A 12,694-nucleotide genomic window follows, 5' to 3' on the forward strand; every position below is an offset into this window, starting at 1 on the left:
CCAAATTATCCTTTCTTATATAACTTGGTTTTCCTACAGAACTTCTGAATTCAAAAAGAGAATCCTTATTCTTTTTTAATCTGATATGAGAGTTAACCTCTATGGAGAATCCAAGGATTTATAAGTTTTTTAAAAACCCTTTGACTTTTAATCCTCACTTTAAACCAAACAGTAAAAGATCAGGTGTGGTAGTGCAGATTAGTAATGTGTGGGTTTGGGGAGGTTTGTAACTGATTCTTTCATCTTGGCCTTCCTTCTAGTACTTGAGTCCCTTGAAAGATCAGCCACACTTTAGCGTAAGTTTGAACCTTTTAAAGGGCATGGAGTGTTGGATATAAATAATTTCTGTTCAACTAGATACCCTTTCCCTCTCCAATGAATTAGAAGCATGCCTTAATAGGGTAACTTAACTCCTCTCCCAACACACTACTTTTCAAAGATATTTTATAAATAAAATCTGAGGATATTTTTAGTTCCGAAAATTCTAAATTATTTGTTGAACCCTCTTCTGTTTTTTATCAACTTTACCTATGGTGCCTCTTGCTTACAGCCATTTTAAAAGTGGCCTCCAACAAGTCAATGGTCTGTTGCTTTGCCTGTAAAACCCTTTATATCCCAAATAATCTAGTTGTAGAGCCAGCTAGAGAGATCTCTTTGAATTCCTTATTGATAGCCATTATTCAAAAGACGATCTGGATTTGAGAGGTAGCTCTTCAAGTTCTGAGAAATGCCATTCTGTTTGGATGTATTTCATCTTGGTTCTCTCATGGGATTTTAGTTAATTCTATTAGAATGTTTGTAAACTTGTAAGATAGATCAGTTTTTTAAATTTAGGATCCTGTCTATAAAAACAATTCTAAAGCTTTTCAAAAAGTTATCTCTTGTAAATTTGGTTCTTTGTTTTAATTCAGCTCGTGAGAGCCTTTTTTAAAACATTGCCTGACCATGTTTTATATTCCAAATATTGCATTAGATAGTGTGGATGTTATAAAAGTTGTTGCCTCATTTTGTGAAACAATAATACTCATACAGCAGGAATTGTAAAACAAGATAGCATTCATTAGCAATGTAATAATATTTCACTTTCTGAGCACTTTCTATGTGCCTGGCAATAAGCAGTTTATCTTTATTTAATTTACTTTTTATAAAACCATACGAGAATATTGCATCACAATGAATTGTTTTGTACCAGAGATTCACATCTAGCAAGTGACACCTTGGAAATAGAACCAGGCAGTGTGGCAGCAGAGCCTACTTTTCCTAACAACTCTCTTATATTACTTAAAACATTAATCATTTACTTACTTTTTTTAACTAAAGAAACGAACATTTATTTGCATAAAATAGAAAAGTTAATCCCTTTAAATTTGAAATAAATACAAAGGAGCAAATATTGACCAAATGCAGCGTTTCCCTCCTTTAAAAGTTGGGAGCTGGCATTGAAATTTGCTTCTTTATTTTTGGGAAATATAATGGGAACTTAGATTTGGGGTAAATGGGGAATATGTTCTAGAAAAGCCATTTCTGTTGAATCATCTTAGCTTTATGTTTGTAGTATACTTGGGTCATATCTCAAAGGCTAGATGAAATTAAAGCCTTCATGTTTAGCTAATTGTTCACATTTAAAACATACTTTCTAGGAAAGTAGATATAAGCGTGGATATTTTGTCATATTTAGAGTACTATAAAAAAGCAATTCTAATATTTGACATGAATAATTTAGTTTGTTCTACAGCAGAAATTATGTCTAGCTAATCTAAAGCAAGGTCAGTTACTATTCTTGATCTTTATTATTAACTCTATATCTTTTCCCTGTCAGGCCTATTAATATGTTAACCAAGTTATCCAGTTTTTCCAAGAGTGTGCATGTCGTATTTGAGGGCAGGATCAAGATACAGGGATTCAGAGAAAAGATTTTAAATTCAGTGTGATTAGTGAATGTGCAGGTGTTTTTACAGCCTATGATACTGCATATAAATTAACATCCCAGAGTTTGAATGGTTCAAGTGAAAATATTTTAGCTTTATATTTGTTAATTCTACGAATTTACTTTGCTGCAGGAGTGGAGTCAACATATCAATGGAGCAAGTCACAGTCGTCGATGCCAGCTGCTGCTTGAAATGTAGGAGTTTGAAATACCTTTAAAGCATCCTTAATCGTGAATTGGAAACAACCATTGATTGGTTTGGGGGAGTTGGTCATTTACTTGTAATATCCACATTGTTATTACTGCATAGGCAATGTTTAGATCTGGGATCTTATATGGAATATTAGATGCAGTGATAGTGATACTTTTGTTAATATTCTAGTGTAAATAAACATTGGTCTTTTTATACAAATTGAGAGGATTTTTAATAGACTTAAGATAGCTTTTGATACGTAGGGTATTTCAGTAACAATAATACATGCTCTAAAAATATTGAATATACAAAGAAAGGAAAAGTTCATAGAAGTTACAAATTAGTTGTTAAGCAAAAACTTTCAGGATGTATTTTTTGGTTTTGGCATACATTTGTTTCTGAGTTTAAACTAGAATAAAATTGATTTCATGGAGAATCTTCCTGCCTAAGCAGCACACATAATACCCATTGTTCACTGGTGTTGCAATTTTCACATATGCCTACCTCTGTTGGGGCTGTCCTTTCTAGTGTGTTCTTGGTACTTATATAGGAAAAGCAAAACCTGTGTGGTTGGTCCTCATTTCCTTATATAGCCCATGTTTCTAATTCCTCATACAGTATTGATTCTATTTAAGACTTAGCAAATACAGAAAAAAAAGTCAACATTAATTACCTACATTTTCACGCAGTACAAAACAAATTTATTTTCATTCCTTTGGATTAATTTGTAGTTTTGAAGTTTTTCTTTGGGAAATATCAATGTATGGCATGTTTTAAACTGTAAATATTTTTTAAGACTTAGACTTTCCTATAACTTTACTAATAAGTAACCTCTATTTTAAAGGCCAAACAAGGCTATTTTGTGAAAAGGACAGTTTTATTTTAAAGTTAATTTTCTGGTCTTTTTAAAGCTACCCAGAATGGAACCCTGACAATGATACAGGACACACAATGTAAGTTAAAAATTTTAAGCTATTGTTTGTAAAGGAGATCAATGTAAGGAATTCAGGTTAAACTTTTCAAAATATTTTGTGAATATTTTTTATTGAATGTGAGGGCAAAGTCACTGTGGGTGAATTTTATTTTTTATAATTTTAACGTTGATTAAAAAGTTTATCATTTTAATGAAATCCAATTTATCATTTCTTTTAATTTTTCTGGTGTCTTTTGTGTCTCTCGTGTTAATAAAAAGTTTTTACCGCCCTAGCTGGTTTGGCTCAGTGGATAGAGCGTGGGCCTGTGGACTAAAGGGTCCTAGGTTCAATTCTAGTACTGTGGGTGAATTTTCAGAAACTATTTTATATAGTAATTTTTATTGTATTACTATTAAGAATTTTCTTCATTGCTTCACACATAAATGCCCCCAAAGATTAGAATCATAGTTATATGGGGGTTGTTTTAATAATGAATTTTAATTATTTCTGGTGGACATCTTTATCATGCTTGTTATATTTATGTCTTCACATTACTAGGGGTGATCCCTTCATGTTGCAACAATCTACAAACCCAGCGCCAGGAATTTTGGGGCCTCCACCTCCCTCGTTTCATCTTGGGGGGCCAGCAGTTGGACCAAGAGGAAATCTGGGTGATTATAAAATTTGTGTTATTCCCTAAGAAGTTTTGCCATAAAAATAAACTGATTATGGGCAAAAGAAGACTCATTAAACTGTTATTAAAAAATAACATTGCATGAAAAGACATGGTGCTCATATTTGTAATATCTTTTTAGTGTTTGAAAGTTGTTCATTTTTCAATTGAAATAGCCTATTATAGCAAGTATATTTATTACAAGAATAAAAAAGTACTTTTTTTCACATAAAGGTGCTGGAAATGGGAACCTGCAAGGACCAAGACACATGCAGAAAGGCAGAGTGGTCAGTAACTCAACTCTTGCTTTTACTGTAATTACTGTTTTATGAATGATATGCTAATTGAATTTGTGTCATAGTCCTTTCTATTGAAAGACTGTTATAGTTTGAAAGCCATCAGGCTTTTCTATTACTTTGATCAGAGTTCATCTTCAATATGCCTATAGTTGAGAGGTCTCATCTTGATTCAGGGTCTTAAGAACTTTCCTATCCAGTAATGTTTATAGTATTCAATTTAAAAATCAGTGCAGAGACTGTTTTCTGAAACTGAGATCTACCCTTCCCCACTGACATGTGATTTCCTGTATAGTTTTTAAAGTCTCTAGAATGTTATATGACAGTGATGGCGAACCTTTTGAGCTCAGCGTGTCAGCATTTTGAAAAACCCTAATTTAACTCTGGTGCCGTGTCACATATAAATTTTTTGATATTTGCAACCATAGTAAAACAAAGACTTATATTTTTGGCATTTATTTTATATATTTAAATGCCATTTAACAAAGAAAAATCAACCAAAAAAATGAGTACGCGTGTCATAGGTTCGCCATCACTGTTACATGAGTTGATATTTTAAACTAGAGGCCCAATGCATGAAATATGTGCATGGGTAGGGTCCCTAGGCCTGGCCGGCGATCAGGGCCATTGGGGGGCTTTCGCCAGCCCCGCCGCCAGTCACCTCCCGCTGCAGGACAATCAGGGGGCGGGGGGGCCCTGCTGGCACCCACCTTGGCTAGCCTGTGGGCTGGGGGCAGCTTCTGCATTAAGCGCCTGCCCCCAGTAGTCAGTACGCTTCATAGCGACCGGTCTATTTGCATATTAGGCTTTTATTATATAGGATACTTAATCTGTTCTGGTTAACATTAGACTAGACTATAAAATTAGTGTGCATAACTTGTTTCATATTGCTTTTAAAGAGATTTATTGACTTGATTCTCTTTCCCAATGAATAGGAAACTAGCCGAGTTGTTCACATCATGGATTTCCAGCGAGGAAAAAACTTGAGATATCAATTATTACAGCTGGTGGAACCATTTGGAGTCATTTCAAATCATCTGATCTTAAATAAAATTAATGAGGTATGAGTTTAAAATATGTATAGTATTTATTCATCACTAATATATTTCCTAAAGAGATTATTGCATGGTTTTGTATTAGAGAAATAATTCAATATAATCTTTCTTTTTTCTTTAAAATATTTTTATTGATTTCAGAGAAGAAGGGAGAGGAGGGCAAGAGGTAGAAACATCAATGATGAGAGAAAATCATTGATCGGCTGCCTCCTGCACACCCCCTACTGGGGATTGAGCCCACAACCTGGGCATGTGCCCTTGACCAGAATCAAACCCAGGACCCTTCAGTCCACAGGCCAATACTCTATCCACTGAGCCAAACCAGCTAGGGCTCAATGTAATCTTAAATCATCAATATGGAACGAAGTAGATGAAAAGCCAATAGTTGAAGTATGTTAATATTTAAGTCTTAATGAATATCAATGTGTTCTTTAAATAAAAGAACATATAACAAAACCATTTTTTACCATAGGCTATAATAAGCAAGACAAGTTCTTATGGTATCTCATCAATGTTGTAATGAAACATTATTCAAGGACCTGTTCTAATACTAAATTCTAGTATTAGTAGATAATTAGTGAGCTTATAAATTTAGATTCTTGAGCAGTAAATTGTCATTATTAAATTACTATAAGGGCTGTAAATGGATAAATCTTTGGAAAGTCATTTAAAACTTTTACCAAAATCATGCCAAATCATTATTTCAAGTCCAGTAGGCATAAGTGATAGTTCAGTGCCATGAAGATAAAATCTGGGACATCGTTTAAAAAAACAGCATGCTAGCAATGTTGGTTTTTCTGCTTTTAGATTCTTGAAAGTATTTTTTATTTAATGATTAAATATGTCTGGAAAGACTTTGAACAATGTTTGAAATAGTTTTGTTTTTTATGTTTATAATTGCAGGCATTTATTGAAATGGCAACCACAGAAGATGCTCAGGCTGCAGTGGATTATTACACAACCACACCAGCATTAGTATTTGGCAAGCCAGTGAGAGTCCATTTATCCCAGAAGTATAAAAGAATAAAGGTAAATGTCTTTTTTTCAGATTTATATTGCCATTCATTTAATATATCATTTTAATTAACTTTAGCTACTTTAAATTGTTGCTAATAACTAGGATAATATTAACTAATAATTATAGTGTACCTACCAACATTTGACATGCCCTTTTTTCCTATTTACTAAATTAAAGAAACCAGAAGGGAAACCAGACCAGAAGTTTGATCAGAAGCAGGAGCTTGGACGTGTGATACATCTCAGCAACTTACCTCATTCTGGCTATTCTGACAGTGCTGTCCTTAAGCTTGCTGAGCCTTATGGGAAAATAAAGAATTATATACTGATGAGGATGAAAAGTCAGGTAATATACATGTAGAGATTTTGAAAAAGATTATTCCTTAAAGTGCTTTAAGATTTATTTGTGTGTCTATGTATTCTCATTTTAAGTTAAAAAAAAAAAGCACGAGGAAGTAATTTTCTTTATCTCCTCATAGATTAATTTTTTTAGCCACACAATATTTTCTTCCACATTGAAGTAGATGCATAAGGTAAAGCATCGAATAAAAGTGGAAAGTAAAGCTCTCTTTTGCTCAGGCTAGTAACACTATTTGTTTCCAGGGTTTGCTTCCAAAAATCTTCCTATGTGTAGGTATTTATTCTCCCTTTTTTTTTTCTCTTGTTATTTCAACTGGGATACTGTTGTTTCAGAGAGAGGGAGAGAGATAGAAATAGAAACATTGATCGGCTACCTCCTGCATATCTCCTACTGGGGATTGAGCCTGCAACCTGGGCATGTGCCCTGACCAGGAATCGAACCCAGCTACCTCCTGGGTACAGAGAGCTCAACCAGCTGAGCCACAACGGCTGGGTTAATAGTTACTTTCTTTAACAGCGTTCTGGTTTATATCCTTTCAGATTTTTTTAATTATAATTTTTTCTTTTCTTACAGAATTTGATTAATATCTACTAAGCTTATTACTTTAATTACTTTTTTGCAGGAAGCCTGTATATAGGTAGTTTTATATTTGGTCCTACCTAATAAGTGGATAGAAAGAATAGTAAGCACCATATTATATACAGTTCTCTAAGAAATAATCTTCTTTCTAACTTTTTAAGGCCTTTATTGAGATGGAGACCAGAGAAGATGCTATGGCAATGGTTGACCACTGTTTGAAAAAGGCCCTTTGGTTTCAGGGGAGATGTGTGAAAGTTGACCTGTCTGAAAAATACAAAAAATTGGTACTAAGGGTATGTAGTACTTGATTTGTCTTACGAATATTAGGTTTAGTAATTGAAAGAAAGCAACCTCCTCTTTTTTTTCTGGTCTTCCTTAGTAGCAGAAGTTTTCTATCTGGTGTTCTGTAAAAGCACCTGGATTCTTTGAACAAAGTTCTGCTACCAAAATGTTTATTATCCACTGATTGATTGAAATGTTGATTGTAAAAAAAATGCTGACTAAAGTTACCTTAAATTCTTAGGTATGTTTATAGGGATTGAATAAGCTTAGTTGATTATCTGAAGGATGGTCATCAGTTATTAATTAACTGGATAATTATGTATTCTGCAAGTGAATTTTTTAATATGTTAATTTAATGCAAAATTTTGTCTTTTTAGATTCCTAACAGAGGCATTGACTTGCTGAAAAAAGATAAATCCCGGTAATTTCATTTTGTTTGTGTGTGTAAATAATGGTATATTAAACTATTGTTTTCCAACTCAGAATTAATTGATGTATATCTCCTTGATTTCAGAAAAAGATCTTATTCTCCAGATGGCAAAGAATCTCCAAGCGATAAGAAATCCAAAACTGATGGTTCCCAGAAGACTGAAGGTACAACTGAAGGTAAAGAACTAGAAGAAAAGTCAGGTGAAGATGGTGAAAAAGATACAAAAGATGACCAGGCAGAACAAGAACCCAGCATGCTTCTAGAATCTGAAGATGAGCTACTGGTAGATGAAGAAGAAGCAGCAGCACTGCTAGAAAGTGGCAGTTCAGTGGAAGATGAGACAGATCTCGCTAATTTAGGTGATGTGACTTCTGATGGGAAAAAGGAACCTTCAGACAAAGCTGTGAAAAAAGATGGAAATGCAAGTGCTTCAGCTGCAAAGAAGAAGCTTAAAAAGGTAAAAGAAGATTGTATTGATCTGTTTTAATAGAAAACTAGATCAGATAAATGTTTCAAATTATTTACCTTAGCAGATTAAAGAGATTCAATCACTTATATTAGAAAAAAAATCAGGTGTGAACTATAATACAAGCATTTAAGTCTAAACTCTGCAATAATTGGATTAAATAGGACCTCTTAAAGTTGCCCAAAAATGACAGTGCAAAAAGAGGACTTCTTAGTAATGAAGGGAAAATACTTAAAAATACTTAAAACTATATATACTTCTACATTGTAAGTACTTTGAGGCAGCTGTATAGTTCAGCTTGTTTTTTAAAAGATGGGTATGATTTTGCAATAAATTAACTGACCAAAAGATGATTAAAACATTTCCACTCATTAAAAAATCGTTGAACTTAAAAATTCTTCCTATATGAGAAATGTACACTTGATCAGATATTTCAGTAACTTTTAAAATATTTTTCTTAGAATAGATGTTACAAATAGCATATAAGATGAATATAAAAATAGGTACATGATACAAGGAACAATAAATAAAGCAAAGACCCATGTATACTAAGGATTGGAGCATTAAAATGTCTTTGAAGCCACTTATATTAAATGGTTCTTGAACCCTGGCCAGGTACCTAGGTTGTAGTGTGGTCCTGAGGCCAAGGTTGCAGGTTCAATCACCAGTCAGGGCACATACAAGACTCAACCAATGAATGCATACATGAGTGGGACAACAAATCAATGTTTCTCTCCTCGCCCTCCCTCTCTTCTTTTTCCTAAAAATCAACACATAAACCCTTTTTATCTAATAAAAGGCTAATATGCAAATCGACTGAATGGCAGAACTGCCGGTTGCTGTGACGCACACTAGTGGTGTCAGTGCACTCCCACAGGAGGAGCACCGCTCAGCCAGAAGCCCTGAGCCGGGCTGATGACTGGCAAGCACATCAGTGGTGGCGGGAAGCGGACCTAAGCTGTCAGAGGGCTCCTTGAGTGCAAGAGGGCACAGGCCAGGCTGAGGGATGCCCCCACCCTACCCCCAGTGCAGGAATTTTGTGCACTGGGCCTATAGTTATTTAAAATGAGATTTTTGTAATCCTATTCTATGGTTTCTTTCTAAACAACATTCAACTATTAGAAATTTTTGTGTTGTTAATCCTCACCTGAGGATATTTTTCCATTGATTTTTAGGGAGAGGGAAAGACAGAAACATCAGTGTGAGAGAAACACATTGATTGGTTGTCTCCTGCACTTGCCCTTGAGCAGAATCGAACCTGGGACCCTATCCACTGAGCCAAACTGGGTAGGGCCAACTATTAGAAATTTTTACCTCCAGACTCTTAAAAGAGCTTGTGATTATTAAACATTTATTGCATGCTATACATTGTTGTAAGCTCTTTATATATGTTAATTAGCTTAACCCTCACATTAACCATATGCAACAGATGTCTTCATTATCATTATCCCTATCTCATGAATGAGGAAATTGAGGCATGGAGAAGTTCATTAATTGTCAGTGGCCGTACTACTTATAAGTGGTCAAGCCAAAATTTAAGCCTAGGCCATCATACTCCAGAGCTTGATTTTTAAAAAAAAATTTTTTTTTTAACTGCTACACTGTTTTGGATTGGGTATTCTCTAAAAAACAGTTGTGTCACAAGATACTTTTTTCCAGAGGACATCATTAAGTTATTTATAACTAATCAGTTACTTGATATACTAGAGGCCCAGTGTACCAAATTCATGCACAGGTAGGGTCCCTGGGCCTGGCCAGCGATCAGGGCTGATTGGGGCCTCCCTCTGTTCCGCGCCGCCCCCTGGTGGTCAGCGCATGTCATAGCAAGCAATTGAACTCCTGAGGGGACACTTTGCATATTAGCCTTTTATATATATAGATTATATATATATAGAAGATAGATGCTCTAGAAATATAAAAGTCTCCAAACACTTAGAATATGACTATCCTCATATCATTTATTTTTTGCTCTCTGCACAAGGCAAGCCTTCAATTATTTAGTTTTAAAACAAGCTAAGTTTTTTAAAATCAGTGATTTTTAGGCGGGGGAAAGTCAGTATTTTGAGAGAATGAATAAAGACAAAGACGCTGTCCCTTTCCCTTTAAGTAAAGCAAATGGAAGGGATGCTGCAGGATAATTGTTGCAGAGTAAATTTGTCTTTCTTAACAGCGTCGTTTCCCAGGGAATATGGAAGGTTTTGTCACTCTAGATGAGGTTGGTGATGAGGAAGATTCGGAACTTCAGAAACTTCGTAAATCGGGCATGGCATTTAAATCTGGTGACAAAAATGATGATGGTTTGGTTGAAATTAAGGTGGACAAGATCGAGGAACTTGATCAAGAAAATGAAGCAGCGTTGGAAAATGGAATTAAAAATGAGGAAAATACGGAACCAGGTAATGAATCTGCTGAGAATGCTGATGATCCCAACAAAGATACAAGTGAGAATGCAGATGGCCAAAGTGATGAAAACAAGGAGGACTATACAATCCCAGATGAGTATAGAATTGGACCCTATCAACCCAATGTTCCTGTTGGTGAGATTTAAGGTTTTGTTCTTCCCCTCTCACCCTTCCCAAACTCATATATAAGATTTTAAAATTGGTCTTACATAAGCTCTGATAGCATTTTATTTATTTCTGTATAGAACAATTTGTTAATCTTAATTGAAACATTTTTTTCTTACCCAAGCCTCCTGATTTTGTATTATCTTTTGTTATCATTACAGAAATGTATTCTTTTCTCAAAGCTTTCTAAGAATTTCACTGGCTTTTTGTTTTGTTTACCTGTTATGTTTCTGCCTTTTTTAAGAGTATAATTAGGTGGGACCTTGAACATCAATTAAATACAACTATTAACTAATGTCATTTTTTGTTGTTGGATTTTGTTTTAGCTTAGGCCATTTGGACTTCTCACACAAAAATAACATTTGAGAACACTAAATTACTCAGTTTACTGAATTTGTAAGAATATATGTTTGTGTTCTAGGTATAGACTATGTGATACCTAAAACAGGGTTTTACTGTAAGCTGTGTTCACTCTTTTATACAAATGAAGAAGTTGCAAAGAATACTCATTGCAGCAGCCTTCCTCATTATCAGAAATTAAAGGTAAGGCTAAATCTGAAAGAGGACAGTTCTTTTGTGAAAACAGTGTAAGCTTATGGAAAGTAAAGCATGTATAACATTTTTCTTTTTTTATTGATGGGCCATAAGCAGTTTAATTCTAGAAACAGCTATTCTGCCACTTTCTGTAGTATCTTCTAATTAAATAATAATTTAATAATTTCTAACCATGTTAAAATTTTTGTAATAAAATTAAATTTATTTTTAAGTATTCTCAAATGGATATTGGACTGTAATTTGTCTAATTTGGAAAATACTGGGAGCCTGAAGACCAAGTGACATAAAGCCTTTTTCACTTCATAAAGTACTATGTCCTGTCATACTTAATGATTTTTACATTGACTTTATTATTTACTAATAATGACACTCTTCAGTAAGTTTTATGATTAACAGGATATAAAGTTAAAGGGGTAAATGAATAGAGCAAAAAATAATCCAAATTTCTATTTGGATTTTTTAAAATTCTATTTTATTGTTTAAAGTATTACAAATAGTAGTACATATGTCTCCTTTTTTTCCCCATTGACCTCCCCCTAGCCTCCCCTATTTCCCAGCACATGCCCTCACCCCCCACCCCTAGTGTCTTGCGTCCATTGGTTATGCTTAATACAAGTCCTTCGGTTGATCTCTTAAAGTGGGTATTTTAGTTAGTGGCTTCTTTAAGGACGGAATAATGAGATGGATAACAGGGGAAAACCCTAAAAGTAGAGGAGTTAAGCACTCATAATTGTAGGTAACTGTTCTGTAACACAAAACTACAAGAGTAGTTAGTCATCCAACATGTTCTATGCATTTACTAGGATAACATTGAATTTAGGAAATCTAGTTCTTTGCAGTATCACATGTTTTAAATGCATTCTTTGCTGTGAGTATCTTATCATGGATATGAGAAAAGAATGGTGGTTATTTTCAACAGTAGGAATAATTTTATATATTTCATCCAATTAAGCTGTTTGATGGCAGAAACTATATGTATTACCTAGAGATATATAAATATAAAAGTGGTCTCTGGGTGCTTGACACTTTATAAAGAATACCATGCTTTCTAATATTTTCTAGCTATTCTAATTTTCTAGAAATTCTATAGGAGGTGGTTCTCTTATTTCCTATTTTAAATGAATTTTGTCAACTTTAAGAATTATTATGTAGCCTTGGCCAGGTGCTCACTTGGTTAGAGCATCATCCCCATACATCACGATTGCAAGTTTGATCCCCAGTTAGGGTACATACAAGAATCAGCCAATGAATGTATAAATAAGTGAGACAACAAATTGATGTTTCTCTCTCCCTTTGTCCTCCCTCTCTCTCTCTCAAATTAATAAATTTTAAAAGTGAGAATAAAGAATACTTTTAAAAATATGTAATACAATATCTTG

The 12,694-nt window shown here is 34.2% G+C and overlaps 1 protein-coding gene across 5 annotated transcripts in view; it reads left to right on the forward strand.

Moving 5' to 3' along the window:
* Window positions 1–12,694, forward strand: part of MATR3 (matrin 3) — a 29,948-nt gene that overhangs the window by 14,586 nt on the left and 2,668 nt on the right. For 3 of the 5 annotated variants that reach the window (XM_014529070.1, XM_014529068.1, XM_014529069.1), the window contains exons 3-14: window positions 2,061–2,122; window positions 3,032–3,073; window positions 3,593–3,705; window positions 3,942–3,994; window positions 4,939–5,064; window positions 5,962–6,087; window positions 6,254–6,421; window positions 7,177–7,308; window positions 7,675–7,718; window positions 7,812–8,184; window positions 10,364–10,730; window positions 11,182–11,303. In XM_014529070.1, coding sequence (XP_014384556.1) covers window positions 2,061–2,122; window positions 3,032–3,073; window positions 3,593–3,705; window positions 3,942–3,994; window positions 4,939–5,064; window positions 5,962–6,087; window positions 6,254–6,421; window positions 7,177–7,308; window positions 7,675–7,718; window positions 7,812–8,184; window positions 10,364–10,730; window positions 11,182–11,303 — 1,728 coding nt within the window. The remainder of the gene's footprint in view (window positions 1–2,060; window positions 2,123–3,031; window positions 3,074–3,592; window positions 3,706–3,941; window positions 3,995–4,938; window positions 5,065–5,961; window positions 6,088–6,253; window positions 6,422–7,176; window positions 7,309–7,674; window positions 7,719–7,811; window positions 8,185–10,363; window positions 10,731–11,181; window positions 11,304–12,694) is intronic. The other 2 variants (XM_014529071.1, XM_014529073.1) reach the window with 2 other exon arrangements.

The sequence above is a fragment of the Myotis brandtii genome, unplaced genomic scaffold, assembly GCF_000412655.1.
Source record: "Myotis brandtii unplaced genomic scaffold, ASM41265v1 scaffold668, whole genome shotgun sequence".
NCBI lineage: Eukaryota > Metazoa > Chordata > Mammalia > Chiroptera > Vespertilionidae > Myotis > Myotis brandtii.